This window comes from Catharus ustulatus, chromosome 12 (genome assembly GCF_009819885.2).
Source record: "Catharus ustulatus isolate bCatUst1 chromosome 12, bCatUst1.pri.v2, whole genome shotgun sequence".
Lineage (NCBI taxonomy): Eukaryota > Metazoa > Chordata > Aves > Passeriformes > Turdidae > Catharus > Catharus ustulatus.
This window is the reverse complement of record NC_046232.1, coordinates 9225705-9252427: the sequence shown is the minus strand read 5'-3', so window position 1 is coordinate 9252427 and position 26723 is coordinate 9225705. Positions and strand designations below refer to the sequence as shown.

General features: G+C 48.5%; 2 protein-coding genes across 2 annotated transcripts in view; both read right to left on the bottom strand.

Annotated features, from left to right (window-relative positions):
- Positions 1–9866: 9866 nt before the first annotated feature.
- On the bottom strand, positions 9867–13393 carry BCL2L10 (BCL2 like 10). The gene is made up of 2 exons (XM_033071096.1): positions 12927–13393; positions 9867–11024 (listed from the first exon to the last, which is right to left on the bottom strand). Exons 1-2 carry the CDS (start codon positions 13326–13328, stop codon positions 10893–10895), a joined length of 534 nt encoding a protein of 177 aa, XP_032926987.1. The 5' UTR covers positions 13329–13393; the 3' UTR covers positions 9867–10892.
- Positions 13394–15974: 2581 nt separating this feature from the next.
- Positions 15975–26723, bottom strand: part of GNB5 (G protein subunit beta 5) — a 22022-nt gene continuing 11273 nt past the window's right edge. The window contains exons 6-11 of the mRNA XM_033070463.2: positions 25360–25503; positions 22286–22377; positions 22122–22170; positions 19480–19576; positions 18369–18535; positions 15975–18046 (exon numbers count right to left, since the gene is read on the bottom strand). Of these exons, the coding sequence (XP_032926354.1) occupies positions 18035–18046; positions 18369–18535; positions 19480–19576; positions 22122–22170; positions 22286–22377; positions 25360–25503 (561 nt within the window). The 3' untranslated portion in view covers positions 15975–18034. The remainder of the gene's footprint in view (positions 18047–18368; positions 18536–19479; positions 19577–22121; positions 22171–22285; positions 22378–25359; positions 25504–26723) is intronic.

Genomic DNA, 26723 nt, shown 5'->3' with positions numbered 1-26723 from the left:
TTTGCAGCCACTCCCATCAGGATGTGTGCAAGAAATGCCAGGAAAGCACCCAGGTCTGGGGGGACCCTGGTGCCACTGCTTCCAGGAATCTCCGTCCCTCACATTACAGGAAACACAATCAGCTGGGAAATCCTTGTTTCAATTTCTCTTCTCAAGGCAGGATTGTGCAGGCATAGAGGGGAGCTGGAAAGGAGGATTGCAGAGAGACACCAACACCAGCTGCTGCTCTCAGTCCTGCTCACCATCTGAAATGAAGTCAAAAGCCTGAGAAAGGGCTGCAGGGGCTGGCCAGGAGGGCTGTGGATGCTCTGCAGATGGAGCAGGCAGGCAGGAGCACCCAAGAGATCCTGCAGAGCCCAGTGGAGATGGGAGTGGCTGACAGGTGGCATGCTGGAGGTATGGCATCTGCCAGGATGTGGGGAGAGAAGGATTTGGGGAACCCAAATGTGCTGAGCAGCCTTCTGTGAAGCCCTTGGGACTTCCATGAGCTGGAAGAGGGCTCATGGACATCTGGGCTAAGAGGTAAACCTCCTCCAAAGCTTCAGAGCTTAAATACCTCCATGTGAGAGCACTGTCAGGATCAAGGGGTGAGTCATGGCAGTGCTGAAGCTGAGAATCAAGGAATATGAAAACTAGGGGTAAATTTTACTTGCCTGAACACACAGTAGAACATTTACCAAAGTCATCCAAGGCATTTTCCCAATAAGCTGAGCACTCCACTGCCTGCCAAACCCAGATTCTTCTCAGAGATTTAAGACTCTTCCTCATTTGAATTGCAGTAATGAACTAATACTTTGAGTGCCTCCAGCTGCCAGCAGCTGCCTTAGACTTAATTGCACCCAGAAGCCTTTCCCAGGAGCTGCAGAACTATTCAGCCCAGCCCAGGCAGTGGGAGCAGCCCATGGATACTGCAGATGTTGGTTCATGCAGACCCAAGCAGGTCAGGAAACACAAGCCAGTGCTGTCCATATGGACTCTGGCTGGGATGGCAGAGCCACCAACACAGGCTCCAGCTTGGCTTTCCTGGCTTTGTTGACGGGTAAAGCTTTATCACTGTTAAAACACCGTTTGTTGCTGTGACTTTTCCCCCCCTTCTTAAATGTCAACTTGAAAAGAAAAATTTGGGAAAGGTCACTTACCAGAGAGACTGGCACAGCTCCAGTCACTTGGATAAACACATGTAGGGTCAGCTGCTGCAAGAGGGGATTTTAAACCAGTTATTTACCTGGTTGAACAAGTGTTGTGTTTCTGCAGAGGAGCGAGACTTTATGTGCCTTGCAGGAGGCAATCAATCTCCTCACCACCCATCCATTGCTGCTGGGATTGTTAACCATTTGGGACACCCAGGTACAGAAGATGCTTAGTTCAGGACGACAAATTTTCTGTTTAAGGGGGCACGGGTGCCCATGAAAGCCCCAGCTGAAGGAACTGGGACACTGCTAGTCTGACACTATGGAGGGCTGCTCATCAGCAACCTCACAGGACCCCTTCCTGACGTGGAACTCGCTTGGGCTGCTCTGCACCTCTGCATGGCATGAGGTTGGTCACCTTGGTTCTTCAGGCCAGTTGAACCATTAATTCTGGGCTGGAAGCAAAGTGCTGGAGTTAGCGAGGAGCAGCATTATCCGTACATGGATGCATGCAGAGCAGCTCTGGAGCAAGGTGCTGGGCCCCATTCTTATGGCAGCATGAGACCTAGTGCTTCCTTCCCTCCTGCTTTGCCAGGTGGTAATAAAGGGTAACAGCAACATCCCTGAAAGCTCCAGCTCCATCAGAAAAATCCCTGGCTACACAAAGGCACAGGTGACCAGGGGCTGCTTTCGCAATGCAGTCAGCAGGTGTGCTGATAAGGAGCAGTCCCTACAGGCACGGCCCCGTGATGCCCTTTATCTGCTGTCTCCGCACTTCATCTCTGCAAGTACTTTTTGCTTCTCACCTGGTGAGTTTCTACCCCGCTGCTGAATGTGCTGACTGCAGCCAAGTCAAGGATTTGACTAAAATAATAAACCACTTGTCTTCCTGTCCCAGCCTTCCCTACAGCTTCTCAACAAGGGAAACTTCACAATTCTGTTGAACAAAATCTGTTGATTTTTGCCCTTGTTTATAAGCAGTATGCTATTTATGATTTGCCCAGAGCGCTCCGTAGCTCAGTAGTCTCCAAACCAGCACATGGACCAGAGCTCTTCCCATGACTCCACCATCCAGACGACTCTGCTGCAAACTGGGCTTCCAAACCACCACCAGCTGAACACATTTGGTTGATCAAGCTCCTGTCTGAGAGGGGCACCATCCCCTCAGCATCCTCTCACTGCATCCAACACTTCTGCAAGGGCCCGGATGAGACCATCACCTCCACAAGCTGGGAAAGCTGCAGTCACTCCAAGGACTGGCACCAACCTCACAGCAGGCAGGGAATGGCCTTGCAAGTGCCTGCTTCATGGTCAACCCCTGTGGCCAGGCTTGCTGAGCAACTTCCCGGCAGCAGACCCGGTTTCAGCAGGGAGGAGAGTGTACTTCTGCCAGACCTTCAGCAGCCCCAACTCATTCTCCAGAGAGATCAAGCCACGCTGCATGCTGGGCCAGACCAAGGCATTTGGCATAAGAACTCTTCCCACAGCAAAACAGGCACTCACTGTCTGTGATCAAGTTTAGCTCAGTTGACAGTGCTTAGTCCCAAATAAAAGCTGAGCACACATCCTTACTTGGGACGACTCCTACGCTGTGGGCACCTGAAGGCTTATTCTGACCTTGTAAGGAAACCAGGGACCCCACATCAGCCCCATCCCAAACACCCAGTGCTGCTGGAACACAGCTCCCTGCTGTGTGCAGTGCAGAGCTCTCTGGCCTCCAGCAGTCATGCGAAGGGGACGTGGCCGCAGCCGTGCAAGGTCAAAGGCGTGAGGGCTCGGCTCAGTGGGAAACCACCACCATGAGGCTTTCAAAAGTTCAGCTAGACAGAAGAACTGTCAGCAGTGGGAAAAGGGCAGCTGCTGGTCCTGCCAGTAAAAGCAAAAAAAAGGAGAAATCAGCCCACCACGGCTTCCGATAGGATGTGACAGCATTGTCTGAGGTCCTCAGCAAACCAAGTCTGCGTCGCAAGCGCAGCAGGAGACCCAGGAGCTCCCAAGTGAGGGGAAGTGGAGAGCTCCAGGGGTGTGGGGAGGGGAGCCACCTAAAGCACTCCTGAATCTGCACTAACCTGCAGGCAGCTCTCTGTGCCTGCTCACACACCTTGGGAGGCAGCCCAGGTCCTGGTTCCATGTGTGCCACAGCCCTGTTAATGCTTGTGTCCCGTCCTGGCAGCATTCCCCAAGCAAGGGGTGGGTTTTTCCAAGAAAACCAGGGACAGATTGTTCTGTATAGCTGGGAAAACTTAGAGCCTCTAGCATCCCTGTGCTGGCCAGGGAAGATGGCTGCAGGCAGCCTGTTCCCAAACAGAGCAAAGCATTCCCACCAGGCCCCCCACGCCCTTGGAATAATTCAGTTTTTGTGGAATCCAGTCACTTAAAAAAAAAAAAAAAAAAGGAAAAAACAACACAGAAAACCCTTCCCCAGGCCTGCAGCAATATTTTGTCTGTAAATAATCTAGAGAGCAAGGTCACATTCTCAAGTGAGCACAGTGTAGGGAGAGTGGGCAGGGGCAGAGGGGGATGAGGAGCAGGGAATGCACAACCCCCAGCCCCAGGCACAGCCAGGCTGGGGACCAGGGGAGACCAGGAGAGGGGGGCTGGGGAAGAAGGCAGAGCAGAAAAGGGCTCTAGGGGTAAGAGGCAAGATGATTTCACCTTTCTTTCACCAGCTGTCCCTGAAGCAGGGACAAACATCACCTCCATCATCCCACACTTGAGCACATGTCACCACTGCAGGATGTGTGTGGCACAGGGCTGTGCAGGGCCCAGCCTGCCCTGCTGCTGCTTCCTGGGGTGTTGGCAGCACCTCACATGGGCACAAGTTGCCCTGCTCACCGGGGAGCAGCCTGCACCACTGTGCATGGCTGCAATGATGGAACCACAGGGAGCTGTGGCTGTCCTGCCCTGGTGCTCCCTGCAGGAATGGCACAGATGTGCCCCTGGCACCCCTGCACTCACCGAGTTTGTGCCAAAGGCACTGAGGTCCAGGCTTTTCTGGATTGCTGCTGGAGCAGGCTCTCAGTGGCAGTTCCAGCATGGCCACCAGCACTGCCACAGCTGCTGGCCAGGCACAGCACCCAGCCTCACCCTGCCACAGGGCAGCTCCCCCGGGACAGCGGGGACGTGGCTCACCCGGCTTGGTGGGCCAGCTGGGCAGCTCAAAGCCCTTTGCCAGCCGTGCAGGAAGGGGAGCAGGGGCACTCTGGGAACCACCCACAGCCTGGATCGAGCATGGAGCAGATGGCAGAACAAACAGTGCTGGGATTTCTGTTTCACATAATCTTTTGCCCTGCTCACTCCCACGCTTAACCTTTCCCTCCCATGAAGCAGGACTTCACTTGGAAAAAGCGACCAGGAAACCTGGAAGGGTTTCAGAGTGGCAGGTGTTCTGCTCTGAACATCACCAAGGACAACACATAAGACCCCAGATGATTTTTCTTTTCTTTAAAAACAGACACAGGCAAGATTTGTGCTGTTTTGTGCCTTTTTCCAAAGAGTTTATGAGTAATTATTTTTCCTTTTTCTAGATGAAGAGAAGGGTGATGCTGCTGTGGCAGAGAGCTGCCTACAGGACTGGCAGTAAGAACATTTAAGGATGGCAGATTCTTCATGTCACAGCTGTGACTGACCTGTGCTGAGCAGCAGCCCCGGCAGGAGGGGTGTCCAGGCTGGGACTGCCAGTCAGGCACTTCATGTCCATGTCCTTCAGGGCATGTAGCTATTTGTGGGGGGAAAAAAAGGAAAAAAAAAAGGGGGAGAATATTCAAACCTTGCACATTTTACAGACTATTCAGAGCCAGAACACTCAGGGGTTTCTATGGAGTTTTGGCATGGGAACCGCTTACTGACTGGCTGACTGCAGGTCAAGGCTTCCACAGCAGGCAGTGCCTGTGCACCAGCCCACACCCCTGTCACAGGGACACTGTCACAGCCTGTCACAGCCCAGTGGTGCTCCTCTGCATGGGGCTCCAGCACAGCCTGGGCAGAAATCCAGCCCCTCCTCAGCAGCACTGGCACCTGCCTGGAAATGCCACCAATCCAGCCCGCGTATGGAATGCTCAGGGAACCTCATCACTTGTAGGCTCCCAGTATAATCAGGTTCCATTTAAATCTCTGCTGGATATCAGGAAACAAGCATTTGCCTTGCCTGTCAAGCACCATCAGCTCTCAGCTGCCACTGATCACACCAGCACCATTTTACAAGGTTATTTTACACACGACTGGTGGAATTTGTTCTTGCTCATACATCAGAATCATTAGAGTCATCTAACCACCGCCCACCCAGCACAGCACCTGTGTGGACACTCCTTCATGGGCTTGTGCTGGGCACCAAGAGGCAGCCATGCTCATGCTGCCAGGGGCAGCCCAGCACTGGGTGCATCCCAGCTGGGCCATGCTTCCAGCAGGCAGGCTGCTGGGACCTCTGGGAGCACATCCTCTGTCTAAGGAGAGGGGGAAAGCCCGACTGGTGAGGGTACAAAGCAGCCATGTCCAGCCAGAGGGGCTGGAGGGTCCAGCCTGTGTGCCAGGAGGTTGGGTGATGAGAGAGCTTTTGCTGGCAGTTCCCAGAGAGAGAGGAGTGAACACTGTGTCCTACACCAACTCTCACCAGAGCAACATAGGTCTGCCTGTATTTTAGGAGTTCCCAATTAACTCATCATAAAGCTTCAAAATTAATGTTTCAAAATTAATTACAAAGCCTGAGATTCTCCTGAAGACAATAATAGCTACAAGGAAGAAGCCAACCAGCCCTTAGAAGCACATCACAAACAGTGCTCTCTCCCTAGCCTTTGATGAAGCCCAGTGGTTTTGCCCTTTTACTATTCTGCATTGCAAATTAAAAGTGCCAGCAAGAACTCCGGGCTTTGGTGTCAGGCTGCAGAGCAGGCTGCCCAGAGCAGAGCTCCAGCTGCCATCTCCAGTCCCCCCAAGGTGCAATGCAGCACAGAAATCTCCCCTGTGCTTAGACTGAACAAGGCCACCCTTCCCCACACAGCTTCTTAAGGGTATAAGCCACATTTGATAACAAAAAAGGCAGTAGCAGATGCTGTAAGTAGGGTGTGGGGTTCCTGCTGTTACTCACCATGTGCTGAGCTGTTCAGAGACAAACAAAAGAGCAGGTTGGGTCAAACACAAGAACTCCCTCAAGTGAACTGTAGTCACAGGTCAGAATCATTAAAGATATTAATTGCAGAAAGCACTAACTGCTACATGGCTCTCTGCACACAGGCTTTTGCAATGCCTTGCACTGCAGTCTCTTACCACAGATTCCCTCATCCATATGGCCAGTGTGACCCCAACTGAATTAAAGTACTCATTTAAACAGGTTTAATTCTTAACTGAAAGAAATGTGCAACACACACCAGCTTGGGTGAACATCCAGAAACCATGAGATTGTCAATGGGCAACTACCAGTTTCCAGGCTGTAGTGCTAGAAACTTATCACAGGCTGGGCAAAAGACACAGCCTGTTTGAAAAGGAACTCTCTTCCACCTCTCATTTGAATTAAACAAATAGACCAAGCCCAGAGAAAAAAATCCAACAAAAATGATCTTGTTAGTTCAGCAGAGTTGATTTTTAGACTTCATTTGAGACTGCATTTGACTTTAAGTAAATCAAGATTTTATGTTTTTAAGTCTGTTTTCATTTTTAAAACTTCAGTTAGTGACAAGATAATTGTTTGAAGATAACATTTAAAAGTGTTCTAATAATGGCAGCATTTAAGAAGGAATTACACTGACACTTTTTAAACCTTAAAGCAAGTAATTTCCCAGCTGTGCCTGCTCTCCCCACAGCATTCAGTCCTGGCAAGGACAACCCAGCTCAAGTCTGGTACAGAAAGCAGGCAGAGAAACAGAAGTAAAACCCAGAAGTTTATTTTCATTATCTAAACAGAATGAACACAAGAAGTGACATTATGTGAATAAATGCTATGCACTTGACCTTTTTTCTTTCCAGTGATTCTCTGGGGGGAATTTTGGCCATCTAATTGCTGAGTCATTTGTAACAGGGCTCTCCTGTCCTACCCAGGCTTGGGTACCACCCTGCAGTGTGCATGGTGAGAAAAGGACACAGCACCAGCACCAATTTCTCTAGTGAGACGTGCCAGACCAGATTTTTTGCATACCACAGCAAAGCAGCTCACCAACTGCCATGTAACACCATCCTGCAACTCATGTTTTTTGAGCTCTAACAGTGCCTCATTTTTTCCAAGTCAAAAAGAAACCCACTGGCTAGTTCAGTGCTCTTAAGAAGCCTGATGAGTAAATTGTTTTTTCCTTTAATGAGCAGCTGGGCTGCTGCAACAGCACTGCAACCTTGGCCTGTGGTTCCAATGGATGTCCCTTTAGAAGGGAACTGTGTAGGGAGCAGGTGCAGCACCAGCAGGTAACACTGACAGCTCCCAGTGAGATCACTGTGAGCACCACTGTATACTGGGAACACTTTCTCCATCCCTCAGCCCTCCAAAGGTTTTAATACACAGCACAGCATGAAAGAAACAAAACTGGTATGAGCAGCCAGGTGATGGAAGAGTCCAGCCAGCACCTTCACTCCTCTCCTTTTCCCTCAAATGCAAGATCCTGCAAACACTCACTGGGTTCCCTGCAGAACCTGCAGCTATTGCCATTGTTAATCTTCAGACAAGATGAACCTGCTGCATCCACCATAGGCTCAGGAAATATAACAGTGCTGGAGAGCCAAAATCTGCTGTGAGGATTAGACACAGCCTTGCACTGAAACACCACCTACTTCCCTTCTGCATTTGAAGGAAGGAACAGCAGCATCTTGCTTCCCTTTTCTGAGGCAGAAAAGCGGATGAGCAGCAGTTTTCAATTGAGAAATACATTACTTCATTGAGACAAACTGTCGGGTGGAAACTAAATTTTTTTTTTTTAAAAATTAGAAGTCATGCAAACGTAAGTTAGTCTGAACTGCCCTGAAATCAATGGGGCTCCAGTGCTTTAAGTCCTGCTCTTCAATCCTACATTCCCATGTCAGCAGAGAGCAGTAGCATGGCTCTGGCTAGGACAGGCAGTTACCCCCTTGTGCCAGGCTCCAGCAGCCTGTGCCCCTCAAGCAGCTCTCAGGGGCTGAGCACAGGCTCAGCAGAGACCAGAACAGCCTGGCTCCAGGCAGTATTGCCACTCACTGCAGAGCTGCACTGCAGCCTTCTGACTCAGCCTTGCAGCTTTCCTGGCTCTTAGAATCCACTCCTGGCTTCTCCCAGGCCAAGAAAGACTGGTAGATGCTCTTCAAGCTGCACATTAGAAAGGGTCAGGTTTACACCAAAAGCTGATGTGGCTTTGTTAAAGGACATTTCCAGGCTGTGTTTGTTGGGGCTTTTTTTCATTTTTCCAGAGCAGCACAAATATCCTCTCTGCTATTGTTTTTGTGGGGCCTGCCAGATCAGATTACACTGAAAATCAAGATACAGATATTTTATCTTTGTTCTGTTTGGCACAGGAGAGACATTTGACCTCTGTTTAGAGCATTTCTTGCCCTGTCATTCCCCATGCTTTTCATCATATATCCCCCTAAGCATCCCACATTTTAGAAACTACTTTCAGTTCCTAGGACCAACCAACTCACTCCCACTGTGGACAAAGTTTCAGGCACTGCAGCCTCCTGGATGACTGCAGGCAGATGCCCAGAGCAATCAGCTGCCACACGTGGGAGTCATCCCTGCAGGAACTTGAGAGAGGAACCAAGCACAGTCGTGCACCATGGACTCCCAATCCTTTTGCTGAGACGAGGCAAGCTGGAGTTTAGAGAACTGGAAGTTGGAGAACAAGCAGCCGTTTATTCAGAGCCAGCAGCATGAGGGGGAGTACCACCAGCTCCTTCCTGCCTCCGTGGGACTTACCATCCCAGAATGCCCCTTTTTGTCCTTCTCCCTGCATCTGTGGCCAGCCAGCACAACGCTGCTCTGTCTAGCCTGAGGCTGTGGCTGCTGCATGCCTGCCCCAGGGCTCAGTGGCCAGCAGAAGGAGAAGCAGGGTGGCCACTGCCAGCCACAGTGATGCTGACCTGGCTGCCAGGCTGAGCTTTCCCAAGAGGAACTCGGCTGCCCACTGGGTGCTCTACCCACCAAGAAGGACCCTCTGAAAGGGCAGAGCCATGGGCAGCCAGGGAGGGAGGCTGAACAATGGACTTGCAGCATTTAACAGGCATCAGAGCCCCCAGATTAGAGACAGGGGCATGAGACCACCTTTTGAAAGAGTAAAGCCCAACACCCTCAAAGACTACAGCTGCTCAGTAGGACTAATCCCAGAAGGTTGAACTCCAGCAGCACTGCACAGTTGACATCATAACATGTATCAGAAACTCCAGTTTCAGTAAAAAAGCATGCATGTGTGAGAGAGGCAGCAGCAAGTCTTGGCAGAGAAGAAACAAGAGCTCTGTCATCTCTACAAGCAAGAGCAGCTCTTGGAGGAGGCTGACTGCACCCAGCTGTTAGTAAACTTTGGAAAGCTTTGGCCTGCAAAACCACCAGGTTGTTTCCAGTCACCGCAGTGAAGATGAACCTTTTGGATGGGATTTTCCCCTCAGGCTGTGTTAGCTCCAGTCTGGACTGCAGGACTGCATCGAGGACTGGTATCAAACTGCTCTGGTGCTGCACAAGTCCTCGTCTCAAAGCACCAGCAATATAGTGAATACAAACTGATGCATGCAGGTAACCACCAAAACACTCACTGTCTGAGCACCAGCACCCATCCGATCTAATAATCAGAAAGGTTTTTAAAATAAAAATACTTAACATTTATTTAAGTCACCATAGTAAAATTGTACACATTGTGAATAACCCGAAAACATTATTAAAAAGCTACCAGAAACATAAGGCAATTTGTACAAACATTGAAAGAAATACACAGCATTTTGAAAACAGAGTGAAATATTACTCAAACAAGACAATGCTTGATACACACTAGAGTGACAAGAATCAGCATTAAGTTTTAAACAAAAATAAAGATGTCATGGCTACAAGTATTATACAGTGATAAATATTTCAAAAATATATTAAGATATATGGAAATTCTCACTTTGTAAGGGAAATCCAGAGAAATTCCAGCCTTCACTGGATTTCAATATACCAATTAAGGTTTAATATTTAAATTCTCTTCCTTTCAGTAGGAACCAGTACTGCAGCCATTACTGTCCTGTATCAATACTTACCTTCCTGTAGTGTAATGAATTCAGCCTTATGTTACATTAAGCCCTAATGCTTCTTGCATCACAGGCACGTAAATCAACAAATGAGTTGCATTTTGACTACAAGTGCTGTGCACCACGTTTGAAGCCATAAACCACGTTAGATCACAGTCAATGTATGCCCACTTTACAGCATTAATGAACGCAGGTTCCAAGACTTGCCTCCACGTAAATAAGACATCTTGAACAGAGGGTTTAGTAGCAAGCTCACCATAATGTTTTTTTTCCTAGCATAACACCAAGCACTCAGAAGTTACAGTACATGAACCATGCTAAAGTTTAGGTTACACCTTCAAAAAAGAAAGTCCAGAGGATGTTTGGAGACAACAGGTCTTGAACATGTACAAATAGTGCTCTAGTACACATTTGTCTGTGCTGTTACTGGGTAGCGAGTGAAGCAGTTTATAGCCAAGGATTTGCTGAGGCAGTTTTCTGAGGCAGTTTAAAAATATAGACTTTTTCTTAGAGTGTCTGTGCTATAGAAAATAAAGTGAAATCTGGTAAACTGTCAGTTTTGAGAGTACTTTCCCACGGCAAGGTCCGTGCGTGGGCCTACCGCACCAAGAGAAAAGCCAGTCCTGCCATACCGATGCCCGCCGCCGCTGCCATGATGGCATTGCCGATGGTGCTGCTCTGCTCGGCCGCCTCCGAGCCCTGCCTGCCGAAGAAGCGACAGAAGCCATCCTGCAACATCAACAGAAAGGACACTCAGTTGCTTAGTTTGCAATTAACTGGGTTTCTTTAACAATCTCATCCTCCCAGCTCAACCTCTGTCAGCTGCAGAAGTCTCTATTTCAGTCATTAATGTCTAAACCCACTGCCTTGGGCACAGGCAAAAACACAAGGAGCACAAGGCAACCGAAAGGAGCAGCTACAATTGTTTGTATACTTTGCTCAGCAGACAATTGGACACTTCCAATTGAGATGCTCTGAGTGTCATTACATATTTTTGCCCTTTTAGGCAAGTTTCTGATGGAAGTTGCCAGCATTGTTCCTCCTAATTTAAGTTTCAGAAAGCATCTAAAACACAGGATATGGAAATTTCCACTTTTAAGACAGCAGCCCAAAGCCAGTCCATCTCAGTGGATGTAGGACTGATTACACACTCTCTTGGAAGGGCCGGGTGGACACTGCTCAGAGCTGACCTATGACAGAGCAAAGCTGGCAGCTGCTCTCCCAGATCATTGTGATAATCAGAAGTGGCAGCAATACAACTCCAGATGGTCGTGTTTGAACTCTGCTCCGCAGATGTCTATGTAAACAAGTTATACTCTTAATTTCTTCCGGAACTTTGTTCTTTACACTTTGATTTGTGTGAACAGGCAATATGGTTTTGCCGATTTTGCCAAGTGACAGTGTATGCTGCAGCAAACTGAGTGGCCAGATGGACCAGTGACCACTGGAAAACCAAGTTCATTTTGGTCTCTGGAAAAGTCAACGAAACCAGTGGCTACTTCCCCTCCTTTCTATTTTTAGTGCTTATTTGTACTGACATAAAGTATTCCACTAGGACTGGGAATAGGAAATGAGCAGATCTGTGGGATAGCTGATGTTTTGCTCAGAGCTGCAGGCAGAATTCCATCGATGCCTTAAAGGCTGACCTGACTGGCTTTGGGACAGGCAGGAAAAAGAGCTGCAGGTCTGGATGGTGGGTGCCTTAATACACAGGTGTTCTTAAGAACACCGGTTTGTGCTCACACCTGCGAGAGGACCTGTGCCAGCCTGCTGGCCGAAATGCACAGGCTGCAAACCCGAGGGGAAGGCAAACCTCGCTCCCTCAGCCAGCAGCATCACTCCTGCGACACAAGGAGGCTGCATCCCAATGGGGCCGTGAGCGGGCACCGGGGGATCTCAGCACTGGGCACCCGCAGGCACCCCAATGGGCCAGAGCATCCACGCGTGTGGCGATGGCCAGCGGCCCTGGGGACACACCGCGTGTGGCGATGTGGCGATGGCCGGCGGCTCTGGGGACACACCGCGTGTGGCGATGTGGCGATGGCCCTCAGGGACACACCGCATGTGGCGATGGCCGGCAGCCCTGGGGACACACCGCGTGTGGCGATGGCCGGCAGCCCTGGGGACACACCGCGTATGGCGATGGCCGGCAGCCCTGGGGACACACCGCGTGTGGCGATGTGGCGATGGCCCTCAGGGACACACCACGTGTGGCGATGGCCGGCGGCTCTGGGGACACACCGCGTGTGGCGATGTGGCGATGGCCGGCAGCCCTGGGGACACACCGCGTGTGGCGATGTGGCGATGGCCCTCAGGGACACACCACGTGTGGCGATGGCCGGCGGCTCTGGGGACACACCGCGTGTGGCGATGTGGCGATGGCCGGCAGCCCTGGGGACACACCGCGTGTGGCGATGTGGCGTTTGCCGGCAGCCCTCAGGGACACACCGCGTGTGGCGATGTGGCGATGGCCCCCAGGGACGCTGCCGCGCACGCCCATCGCCGACGCCGACACGGGCACGTATCCCCTCGGGACGAGCCGCTGCACGAAGCCGGGGGCTGCCGTGCCCCGCTCACCGGGGAGGGGATGAGGGTCCCGGCACCCGCCCCAGGCCGCCCATCCCCGCTCACCCATCCGCCGTGCGCCTCCAGCCAGTCGCCGCGCTCCTCGGCCAGGTATGCGGCCAGGTGGGCGGCCAGGCAGCGCGGCCCGTCGCCGCAGCCCCGCTCGGCCAGTGCGGCCGCCAGCGTGCCGGCGAACACCACGAGCGCCAGCAGCCGGCCCCAGTTGAGGCCGCCGTCGGCCTCCAGCTGCGCCGCCACCCTTCCGAGCAGCGCGGCCGCCTCCCGCGGCTCGGCCCGCGCCAGCGGCGCGCAGGAGCGGAAGAAGGGCCGCTCCTGCCGCTCCAGCTCGGCCGCCGCCCGCCGCAGCGCGGCCGCCGTGGGGCTGGGGGGCAGCGCGGCGCCGCCGCCGCGGTGCTGGAAGTAATCCTCCAGCAGCAGCGCCGTCTCCTCCTTCAGCGAGCGCGGCATGGCTGCTGCCCACGGCGGCGGCCCCGCAGCAGCAGCTGCCGCCGACTAAGAGGCGGGGCGGCCCCTCCGCCCGGCCCGGCCCGGCCCAGCCCGCCCCGGCCGCTCCCCTCCTCCGGGGCGGGGCCAAGCGGAGCGGGTGCGTTCCCATCGGGAGGGACCGCCCGCATCCCTGGAAAGGCATCCGCGGCAGGGTGCTGCGGGCCCGGCTGGGCAGCCGGGGGACACGCTCAGTTATCGGGTGCTGGCTCTCAAATACTTGCTTTAATTTCTTTTAGGTTTTGTTTTTATTCCACATTAGTGGCCCGCCCGAACCTGTATTCTTTGCATCAAAGGAGATGTAGGTTTTCCAGGATCATGGGGTGAGAGTACTGAGTATTTACCCAGCAAATGCAGTGGCTATGTGATGAGCATACAGGCAAAATATAGGACTAGGACCTTCATGGTGCAAAGGTCGGGCCCCTCACACTGCTGGTGTAAAGCAAAGCGGCTGAGAACAGCGCTTGCCAAGGGAGTCATGTCACAGCACACGGAGCTGCCCGGCAGGACACGTCCCCTGCATCCCCGCTGTGCCCCGGCAGCTCCGAGCACCGCCGGCTGCTTCCCACCCACCGCGACTCCCTGAGTGCCGCCTGAGCCCCGTGCAGGCACAGCTACACCCGGTTCAGTACACCCAGCTCAGCACACCCAGCTCAGCTACACCCAGCTCAGTGCACCCAGCTCAGTACACCCAGCTCAGCACACCCAGCTCAGGTACACCCAGCTCGGCTACACCCAGCTCAGGTACACCCAGCTCAGCTACACCCAGCTCAGTACACCCAGCTCAGGTACACCCAGCTCAGGTACACCCAGCTCAGCACACCCAGCTCAGGTACACCCAGCTCAGGTACACCCAGCTCAGTACACCCAGCTCAGGTACACCCAGCTCGCCCTGCTGTGCCGTTTCCAGGTGAGGTGCCGATGGTGGCGTGGGGCAGAGGTGGCTGTGACCGCACTGTCACACACCGCCTGGCTATGCACAGCACTGCCGCAGCTCCTGGCACCGCGGCACTCTCACATCTCGTCCCGCAACTGCCTCAAGGTGCCCAACGAGCCAGCACAGGACGGCTTGGCTTCACTCCATCCGTCTTGAGATACAGCTGTCTCCATTTCACATCCCCATTAGAAAATCTAAAAATAGGTGGCTGGAATCAATCCTGTTGCAATTTCTCAGATCGCTATCAAGAATTGGCCTGATTGGCCCTTAGAGTCCCTCCTAAGGCAAACTTTAGTTCTACATCCCCGTATTTGGCTTTTGTTTTGTTTTAAAGCAGGGAAATACAGTCTGGTTATGTGCTAGAGCAGTGGTTGGAATGAGATCTTCACTTTTCACAAGAGTTTTACATACATGCTTTTAAAACTATTTTTCCTTATGATTGTTAATCCTGGAGCAGGAATTTCCTATTGCATTCCTCACAGCAGGAGTGCAAGAGGGAGAGGCTGCTCTCTCTCTAGCAATATCCTTTTCCACCCTTCCTGTTTATATAGCATTTTTGTTTAACAGGCCAGAGCCCTCTGACAGTGATGGCCCCAGCTATAGCTCCCTTGTCTGCTCAGGTTTATGGAATAGAGGTGTTTCTGGCACAAATAGTTTGACATATCAACAGGGAAATCTCTAAATGCTGGGTTTTCCAAAGCTTCCCAGACAGCCTCTAGTGAGTAAAAAACACAATGGGTACTTCAGTGTCCAGTTCCTCTAAGTGTCATTTATCGGATGGGAAGTTGAGGCCCATCCTGGTTCATGTTTTCACCATTACCTCAGGAACAAAGGTGATTTTTACAGGTGGCAAGCCCATGCACACCCAAAGGCAATGGCCCTGAAGTGCAAAACCCACAGCATTTCTCCATGCAAGAACAGAAGTGCAAGATGCAGTGTCAGACTCATTCTCACTGGATCTGGTGACAGTTTGAGCACTGATGTCACTCAGAACAAGCTGGCTGAGCACTTTCCCTGGGCCCTCAGAGGAGGGGAAATGAAACAATGCACCTAAATTAGGAAGGTGCTTTTTTCAGTGACTAAGCTGAGCACTTCCACCAGCCACCTTCAGGCTGACCATAAAACCTACACTGAAATGCAGCTGGCCACAGCTCAGTTCTCTCCTAACAAGGCAGAAAGCTGAACTGCTGCACCTCCAGGTAATCTGCACAGCTGGTTTACCCTAAAAGTCACAGCCTGGGCCCTCAGCAGAATTTCAGTGCCTGGCTTTTCAGTGGCATTCAGCTGCAACACAAGGAGCTCCCACAAAACACATACTCTGCTTTTTCCAGTTCCTTCCTGGGTATGGCAATAAAGATCTGGGAAGAAAAAAATACATTAGCTGTGATCCTTCTGAGCAGGAAAGCAATCTGAATTCTGGCCTTCTGAATGCAAGGCATTTCAAATACTTTCATGGGCTGCTCACTCTCATTTGCTGTGGTTCACCTTGGGTATTTCCAGAAGATATTCCAGAAGCAATTTTCTGGTAGATCTGGATTTTACCAGAGATTTTTGCAGAAGAAACCATTTAAGAACCTGTGTGGTGCAAAAAGCGTATGTAAAAAAAAGCAGAAAACCAAATAGCTACCATTAGAAATACCTAAGCAATGGGAAGAAGTACTATACACATGTTGTCAATATGTAAAATACAATTTATTGTATTTAGGCTGTTCATAAATATCAACACAATGTATTATGTTTGAAACAAACATCTCGCCAATAAATACTATCTAAACATTAATATTAATCTTTTGATCAAATGTGTACAGTGTATTGACTCAATATTGCACAGTGAGTTCTATATGACATTTCCATAGTGCATTCAGTTTGTTACAGGGATAGTTTGCCACAAATATTGCAAAGCATCAGAGTTGACTTTTCCAAGTGAAAACAGCCAACCTTCCATTAGGGATGGAAGGCTGGCATAAATGTCAGTGTCTTAGGTTAACTGGTTATGGATTCACAGAACCTAATGTTTTCATGGATGAGGAGACTTTGTTTCTATTATGATTTTATATAATTGTAAAAAAATATCACTTGCAAATAGAATGAGGGTGTTACCATTAAACTCCAGTGACCAGCGAGCTTGTAAACAGGTTCATTCCAGAAATCTTGTTTTCTCTTGTTCCAATCTAAATATAAACCATACATATGATACATTCAGAGTTGCACCACACCACCTGCACTTCAAAGGCCAGGCTGTGCAAGCCCCCAGCATTGCTCCAGCTCTTTGCACCCCATGTGCCTGTGCTCAGGTGAGACTCAGTACCTGTTGGTATGAGCAGAGCTGACACTCTAGTCCCAATAGTTTTCGATGTATGAATGCAGATATAATCTTGCAATGGTTCTATAATTAATTGTATCTGATTCAATCTTGATTCTAGAGCACCACTTCTGTGTGGGGTGGTCCTGCCAGTCTGTAGGGCATTCCCATGCTCACACAGAGGGCTGGGTGCTGCCAGCAATGTGGCCAGCTGTCCTGCTCTCCTGAAAACCAGTGACTCCAGCATCAGATGGACTCATGTGCTCTGGTCAGCACAGTATCAAACACTGGCAGGATGGTGGCTCACAGCAGATTTTCAACAGCTCACTGTTATTCACTCTCCAATCCAACTACGACAAAACCATGTCCATGGCAGTGGGAGGTGACTGTGAGAGTAAGGACTGTATGATTTGACCAGCATGAATTTACAACTGCTCTGACATTGCAGAAGGACCTTAAGATGGGCATATACTGCTTGAATATACATTTAAGCTACATTGCCTTGCCAAAGTTGTATGAACTGCTCAAAATGCAAATAAGAATCATGGTCATAGAATGACTATGACTGACTTGGAAAAGATTTGACCATCAGTATAATGGTGCCCAATGCTTAGTGTGTAGTATCCCTTAGTGCTTAGCATGTAGTATTTCTTTAAGTAAAAGAAAATTCACTCACCAAGTGATACAATTAAAAATTTCTAAGAAACTACTGGTTAAGTATTACCTCATGATTATGTAAATCATGTTTATATCCCTCCTCTTTGCTATTCATCAGTTTGTATATATTTAGATTCTTTATATTCAGGTAACATGAATGAAATACTTATTTCTATCTAAAAAGACAGTAGGAAAAAACAGGGATTGAAGGGATTTTCTTCTGTACAAAAAATACATTTTTAGACAGCAGCCAGTACCTTCACAGTAGGTCCTTTGCTCCTCTACTTACCACCAAGGTTCAGTCATCCATAACACCATAAAGTATCAGAATTGTTTCTCTTTTCTCTTTTCAACAGCAAAATTCAATATGCTACTACGGAATGTTTCCAAAGCCTTTCGCTATAGCCTGATAAAATCAGGACTTTTTTACTTTTAAAAGGAACTAAATTCATGCAAATAAATACATAATGTGCACTGAAATACTCAATTCTGTGAAACAGGTGACTTTGGAGAAAAGTCCCTTTATAAATAATGAAACTAATTCTAATAAAAGAATATAGTTTCAAAAAAAATTAAAACATTTCATTTTACTACAAGTTGATGTTTGCTATGTGTTCAAGCCGACTACATTTTCTACCTAGTTGTGTTAATCTGTGGGTTGAGTGTTACTCTTTTGGACTGTAGTGAATATTTGATTTTGAGGAATGGCTTCTTGATGCAATTTTTGTAGTCCAGGATTTCAGTCTTCATTTGATTCTGCATTCTGATCTCAGGTTACGCCCAGATCTGTAGAAAGAGAGAGAGCTGAACACTCCTTTCTGACATTGACTCTCCCATCAAAGCCTAAATTAACTTTGGTAAGGCGATCACATTAGTGGTACAGAGTATCAGCAGCAACGATATCATGTAACCCAGCAGCAAGCTCAAACTCAGCACTTCTGCTAGCACCTTGTGGGGATTTTTACTTGGCTTTGCTGTTCGTGTTTTACAGTTTTATACCCTCCTTAGTTCCTCTAGAGCAGTTTTCCTCCAACAGCCCTTCCTTCTCACCCCTCTTATTCAACAATGGAAGAAAGAAGCACCCGAAGCAGGCTCTGCCGGCACTTACCCGGAGGGTGTGGTCCCAGGAGCCCGAGCAGAAGGCGGTCCCGTCGGGAGAGACCCGCAGGGTGCTGACACGGTTCTCGTGTCCGAACAGAATGGACACACGGGACCCCTTCAGCACATCCCAGACATTGATGGTGTAATCGTTATAGCCTGCGAACAGCAGGCGACCTGCAGAGAAAATGGCATTTTACACTGTGAGCTGCAGCTGGGCCTTCTGCAGGACACTGATAGCCCAGGAGCCACCAGCCCACCCTGTGACCACCGCCCCTCCCGGCCAGCTGTGCTCCTGAGCTGGCCAATGCTGCAACAATTACAGTCAATTAGTTAAATTTTAGTTACATTACACAGAATGTGTTCAGTCATTAGAGATGGAGGATGACTTCAAATCGTGGCAGACTCAAGAGCACTTTAACAGCTTTGCAGGGTAATGATACTTTACTCAGACCTTACACAAGAAGTTGAATGCAAATACTTGAATGATTAACAGACAATTTGGTAAGTGATTCACTGCCAACGGGACAAGCTGTGGTGCTTGTGACCATGACAGAGACGTTTGCCTCAGTTCCAGGAGGAGGGCAGTTCACCACCCACTCACACCCACCCAGGGTGACTGGGGAGCTCTGCATTTCTGCTGGGACAGAATAGACAAGACTCGAGTTTATGTCCCAGGATCTGTAGTGAAAAGTGGTAATGTGTCTTTCTTCGTGCCCTTCTAATATACTTTTACTATTAATCATTTGTTATCCTTCTAAAAACCATTTATGTAACTGCACTTAATAGTTAGCTACATTTCATGTTGCCTTTGAAATGTTTTTCATTATTATTGTGAAATTCTAGCCCAGCTGTAGTTAATGGCAAAATATTTCCTGCCTTCAGTAGGGCCAGGAAAATACTTTTCATCACTACAACGAAGCCATAGCCAGCTAGGTTATTTAAAGAGTAATTATTTTTACAGAGGCAAAAAAAAAAAGCTTCCATGCATTAAATGTTTCTCTTGGTATTTACTACTTTCGATAACTTTTAATAACGAATGTTTTATCAAATTAAACTGAAAATTTTATAGTTTCCCTGAAATCTCAACACTAAGATAAACTCCAAAGTTCAAGTCTCACCACTGAGAGAGAAGTCCACACTGGATGCTCCAAAAATGATGCTCTCTTTGGAATAAATTGCTACTTCTCTGTCTGCACGAAGGTCATATAAACGACACTAGGATTAAAACAAAACCAACACACATGCCTCAGTAAATGCTGGAAGCACTGGCTACAATATTTGGAAAAACTGGGAGTGGGAAGTGCAGCTTAATAGACACCACGGGAAGTGGCTGCTTGGCTTCTTTCCTTCTGCTTCTTTCTGCTTCCTCCTTTCCTTCTGCTTCTGGCTGCTGTAACTGGGATCCTCCAACAGGGATCTAAGCAGCACAAGGCTGTTTTGTATGCATTACAGGAAGAACTTTCTTTTTCAAGCCACTTCTCTGAGCCTCCTGCCTGTCCTAGAAAGACATGAGTGGTGGGCTTTGGGCTATAGTACCCACTGGAATCCCCACACCCTCCTGCTTCCTCTCTGTGTTTTTGTGCTTATCAGGGCATCCTGCTGCTGGGGTGGTGATGTGGAGACAATCTCTTAAACAACAGTTTAGCCACAACTAGAGCCTGGGCGATGGGATCAAATCTCTAATCACTGTTGAGAACAGACCACGTGGCACAGAGGAGCCTAGGTGGTAGTCCTGGCTCTGAGTAAGCCAGGATAGCAAACAGTCCCTGCCCTTCTCTGAGGCCTCTCTTGTTTGAAAAACCTAGGTGAAAATAATTCAAGCGGAATAATACATTTTAATGCAGATCTCTGGTTTTCATTTCTCATGGAAAATTCCAAATCACCTCTAACAACCTATACTTCCTGTTTTTATCATTTGCCAGCAAAATTTGGCTTGTTTGACATGGAAATCATGTATCAGACTTCACTGCCAGACTTCAGACTAACACTGCCATGCAGAAAGGCAGTCTGCTAGCCCTGAAATCAAAATGCACTTTTGAATCTATGTGAACTGAAACCCCTCCTCAATAAGTTAAGCTTAAGCAAACACTGGCCAGATGGGATTGCTAATATTAAGACTTTACTACTGAAAAATGGCTGGTATTCAAGTCTGAACAGAAGGGGCTGTTTGATTTGCAGGGCAGTGGGGAGCTGCCAGGTATGTGCAGTCCAGGTCTCCCAGTGCTCCACACAGATGAATAATTTCATCAGACTGTCCTGACCAGGAGCTGGGGTCACTGCAGATGACAATGTTGTCATCTGAACACCTTTTATGGATTACTTCCAGTCAGGATTATCTGTTCCTCAGAATTCCCAAGTATATAAATCAGGACAAGGATACCACCCTGTTAACACTGCAAAAACAAACCTCTTCATTTAAAGAATAAGGTAGATGGAAACTGCCAAAACCTCTGTCAAAAGTACAGAGGTGGAATTTCCCATTCTCCTGCTTGAGTCAGGGGTGTCAAGAATGTTTAAAAAAGAAAACAAAAATCAAATTAATTAATAAGAACCTGTGATACTGGGCGTTAAAAGACAGTGTTTTCACTGGAATTTAATGATGGACAATTTATCTGTATCACTCCCTCATCATATCAAGAGCTCACAGTACTGCATCCAAGTGTGCAGAGAGCCACTGGGCTCACCACATTGCTAGAGGTGTTAACTTCTAGTTGCAGTTTTTAAAACATAAAATCAGGGTTCGCTCTCTCCAAAGAGCCTTGGAATGTCTCCACAGCTAATGAAGACAAAAGGAAGGTTCTAAACTCAACAGAAAACTTCCTTTTGTCTTCAGCTAGCATTGGAGCAGACTTAAAACATGCTCTGAGGGCAGGGTACTTTAGATAAAGTCTTTGCTCTCAGGTGACTCAGTGTGATGTTTATGAATAAACAAAGAAATAAGGTGCCAGGTGCTTCCCCATCATCTGCTCTCATGCTACACTTAAATGCCAGTTCAGGCCCTGCAGGGTTGTGGTGGGGCACAGCCTGGTTCCACATGGGACACACCAGCTGCACAGAGAGCCATCAGCCCTGAGGCATCTCTCAGGGGCAGAGGGCACCAGGAAGCAAATGGCATTTTGTATACATTGTGCTGATCGAATTTACCTGTCAATGCATTCTGAGCCCCTCCTAGCAGATTGCTCACAGATAAGGAAGATCCATTCAGGGCCCATGAGTGATCTAGGATGACCTGGATGCAGTGACTCACTGCAATGAAGAGTGCTGGCAGTGAATCAGGGCCCACAGAGATGTCTGTGGCCAAGGCCACCCTGGGGCTGCAGAGGCCAGCTACCCACATCTGCCCTGCTCTGCCCTGAGCCCAGGGCCCCTCTACTTTCTGGGACATGCTGCATCTCCTGACACAAGCTGCAGCATTTCAGCTGGTTCCTCCCATGCTGTTACCAAGAGCTATGTGAAGCCAAGTATGTTCCAGTAAAACAACTAATTTTAGGCATGAAACTTCAGACACAGAAATGAATATTTGGACAGCACCTCTTGTAGAGAAATTTGCAGAAGTGACCTACAATGTTATGTGATTTTCCCTAGAACATTATATAGGTATTTAATATCTTATCTTACGTGATTATTATTTCTGCAAATTTGGTGTCACAGGACCAGTTTAGTCACTAGAAGTCCTCTGTGGATGTGACCTAGTCTTTTAGGAAAATCTGACTTGGAAAGCAACAGAATTTTCCTAAAGAAGGTTGCTGAATTAACATACCGTAGCATCGTCTGAACCAGAGGCAAAAGCATCTCCACTTGGATAATATCTGTGCACAAGAAGACCAGAAGACATTACATTACTTGGATGAGGTCAGACTTCAAAAATAGAATCAGCACATTGCTCAACACTGCAAGCGTGTCCTCTCCCAGAAACACACTGACCTGACACTGTTGATATCTGAATCGTGGGTTTCAAATGACTGGACACACTGACCAGACCGCATGTCCCAAACCATGGCTTTCTTGTCACATCCCTAGGAAGAAAAAAAAATCATTGCAATTGTGCAAATGGTGACATTCACCCCTCATGTGCCTGATACTGTCATCAAGCCCACTACATTCAAAGGCTCTGAATTCACAGTTCCAAGGGGATTTAACCAGCCAAGCAGCCCCAGAAGTGGCTGCAGTGGTAGCCTCAGCTGTGCAGCTGCAGGTAGGAACAGAGTTCCTCACGAAGGCTGAAGCAGGGCACTCACAGCCTTGCTCTGCTTGTGCTGCTGCCCCACCATGCCACAGAGCTGCACAACTCACCTGTTCCCTGTTTTTCAATATTAAAAAAAAAAAAATCCAGCATTTAAAGTTTTATAACAAATTCTTTTCATACACTGAAAGAGAAAATCAAATCAGTGCATCCAGAGGGTTTCTTGCCCAGCCTCCTACCAGGGCTAACCCTTGTCAGAGCTCTGCACCCACATGCTTGGTGGTGTGGCTGGGATGAGAAAAACAGCATAGCAGCACTTCATCTCATCCTCAAGCTAAAACCTGCCCTTCCAAGCTGTGTTTTGAAAGGATCATTTAACACTCAGTGCTCAGCACCCTGAATTCTTTGGGCAAGGGGCTTGGCCCATGTAGTCTACACTGTCCTTGGGGCAAGAACCACCTCATACCCGTAGGGCCACTCTCTCAGCTGCAAGGTCTCGCTGCTGTCACAGTTGTAGTGACAGGAAAAGAACATGGACTTTGCTTTGAAGAGTGATGGGAGATTTTAATAAACTTGCCCCTGCTGAGGAGCAGGCAGGCTGAGCTCCAGGGGCTCAGCCTCTGAGGCTGTGTGGGAAGAACAGGGCAGGCCAGGTGGCTGCTGCTTCTGCTGAGCCAGAGTGCCCTGCCCACCAGACCATGCCACATGTTATTTATTTTAATCAAATATGATGACTAATTAAATTAAACAGTCTCTTCACAATCCAGATATTTCTCTCTCTATTTTTAAAATTCTGTTGTTAAAATGAAATCCTAGTGTTTTTAGTACAGATATCATCATTTAAAAGATGTAATGCTCCTTGGCACCAGCTTGTGGTTTCTGCACTGGGGAAACCAAACAGGATTTTTTGGATATTTTGGACCCAGCATATTTCCCTCTCAAGCCCTTCCACAGCCCAAGCCCAGCCCTTCATATTGCTTACATGTTCTTATTGACCCCTCTGGGGGAGTTTGGGGGCAAGACCAATGTGACAAGCTGGTGCTTTAACTCCTAAGGTTTTGAAGGAAAAACCAGCCACCACCTGTGGAGAGATGGGCCCCCTGAGTGATACACAACTCAGCTGAGGAGCCTTGCTCAGAAGGCACTGAGCACAACAGCCTGGGACACAGCCCTGAGCTTACCAGGGAGGGCTGGAATTTTCAGTTAAGTTGTCAAATGTAACAGCACCCAGCCTACATGCTGCTATACTGACATTGCTTGTTCCAGCTCAAGGTTACTGCACCACAGAGGCACAGTATTCAGGGAATCTCTCTATCCCACCATCCCTTCACACTGTTCTGCCTATACCTGCACTGACACGATGTAAGACAGGTCTTCACTGCAGTGGTGTTTTGCATGTGATGAATTAAGTGAATGCCTGTAAGCACAGACATGCCCAAGCTGCTCTATCAACACAAGTATGACATATTCTCTTAGCAGTACCAGAGCTGCTTGTGATTCCTTGCCCTATAATAAGATGAGCTGTTCCCAGGGAGAATGAATCTATCCTTTCTGGGAAGCAAGCTCAGTGACAGGAAAACCCGAGAGAAGTAATGCACTTGGATGGAATTAGCTTTCAGTCACGCTTCAGAGCAGCTGTGCTACCAGCAGCCAAACTGTGTGCTGGACTCTGCTCCTGATGTGCCAGCCAAATTTGATAAAAACAGTCATAACAGAAGAGGGCCAGGTTTATTGTGCAGGGATAAGACCATGGCTGCAAGAACTCCTAGCCCGTGGTTGGCATCCTCTTGCACAAGAGCTATTTCCATCACCAAGTACAGGATCAACCGTGGGTCAGTGCTGGTGGGGCTCAGAAACCAGCAAAGTTACTGGTACCTTCAGCAAAGTTACCAGTAGCAACTGAGCTCTCAGCTCCCGCCAGCTCTCATCTGCACACTCACTTTCCAATGTGGGAAAGACTAAGATCACCTCAAAAAGGAGTGGAGCCCCATCTCACCCACCTTTATGCCCAGCCTGCCTCACTGCCAGGCTGTGTGCCAATGGCTCAGCTGCCTGGGAACAGCGATCCCTCAGCAGCAGGACATGATTTAGAAGACGCCCTGGGTACTTTCCCAGACCTGTCCAGTCCTGCAGCCCCAGTGAGGTTTGTGTGCTCCTCTGTGCCAGGACATGGAGCAGCGTGTTTGACTGATGAAGGGCCTTTACGTGCCTCTGGTACCACTGGAAGGCACAGAGGACTCGGCAACAGCTGAAGATGTGGTCACACCTCATCTCCCTGCTCCATCTTGCACCAGGGGTTAGCCAGTGTCCAAGCTGCCCCTTGACTCTCGGGACACAGTGGCATACATGCTGTTTGCAACCCCACTTGGGTGCCCTGAGCACAACCTCACACCTGTCACACCCCATCTGCTCCAGAGAGCCGGGCACAGGGAAGGAGCAAAGTGTGGCAAGTCCTCTGCTGTTCCAGGCTCCCACCCACAGGGACTCACACCTCCACTGTGGTAGGAGCCCACTGCTCTAACTCACCCTGCCCCTTCCCAGCAGAGGAGTTGTTTTCATCTCCAGCTGGATTGCTTTGATGTGGGGTGGAACTTGCTAAGTAAGCAGAACTGCAGTCAGACTGGCTGGGTGGGTTTGACCCCACAGTCAGGGGTTTAATTTGCTCCAGCTTGGAAAATGTGCTTGCAATGAGTGGATTGCACTGGGGCATCCAACATATACTCCAGCACTCTCTCAATAACATTGTGAGCCTTCTACTTTGCTGCCTTTTCACTTCCATATTCCTTAGTTTTATATAATTGGACCTCCTGCTTACCCCAGAGACAAAAGTATTTCCTGTTTCAGAAGGAGCCAGATCCAGGCACAGGACATCAGCTCCATGACCATGGAAACTCTGTAGAAGTTGCCCACTCTCAACATCCCATAGAGCACAAGTTCCATCTCCACTTGCTGTCAGGATCTATAGGATATGGGAAGAAGAGTCATTATACAAGAATCAGCAGATGACCTTCAAGTCACAAAGAAACAACTGACATCCCACACACACACCAAAGAATGGATTTAATTTAATGCAATGCTATGCAATAAAAGCCATAAGCCAAATGTGAACCTAAGTAGAGTTTATGGTTTTTATTTTTAACAAAAAAAGGTAGAGTGGCAAGGAGAGCTGTATGGACCCTACTATACCTACACAATGTTTCAATAATGTGTGGTGGGGTTTGCACAACTGACAGCAGTAAGGACCTGCTGGCATTTTCATAGCCTCTAAAATGAAGGCAGAACAATACTGGTATTCCTATTGGCCCCTGTATTTCACTCTATCCATATTTAGACTGCTGAAATTCAACCCAGGTAAATGGAAGAATTCTTGGAGTTAAGTATACCTGTTCAACTCTCCAAATTTTTTTATCTTTCTGCTTGAAATATTCAGGTTAAACAAAATTAATTTGGATTAAGACATGGATTTTCTGAAAGGGAAGTAAGCCTGTCTAGACAGTTGTTTGATAAGTCCATCAGCTCTCACTTGTCCTAAACCATTTGTGTGTAAAAGGGCTTGAACATACACTGACCGAACATAGCTCACAGCTTCCCATCTGCTACAGTACTTGTAGAAAGCACATGTGATCAGAGCTTGTTATTGTGGCTAAATCCTGATGATGCTCAATTGTTCAAAATTTCCCCTTGGCACCCGAAACTGTTATGCAATCACAAATTCTGTAGGTTGAAAGAGTCCCTGTGCACTGGTGTGGAAGGAAGCAAGGGCGAACGTAGGAGGACTCTCAGTTTTGTATATGGGTTTTTCTCATGGTTGGTAAGGAAACTCAAGTGATCCCAGTGGGCAGTTCCAAGTTAAAAACAAAATTCTCTTCAAGAAGAAAATGATCACACAGTCACGAAACCATTCACAGAGCCACATAAAGGTTAAACACTGAACATGTTTGACAGATGCTCCAAAAATTCTTCCCGTAAACAGAGGTCTGCAAAGCTGCAGAACAGATTGTTCTGAATCCTGCATCAGAGAGATGCTTATGCCCTCAGATGATAATAGCAGAAGAAAGTCCTGACTTGTCTTCCTGGCCAGCTTTTGAGCCTGGATCAATGAACTTCCCTGTTCTGGGGAATATTTGTACTTGGCTGAGGAATGAAGACTTTCAGCTCTGAGGATTTGCCCTGTAACAC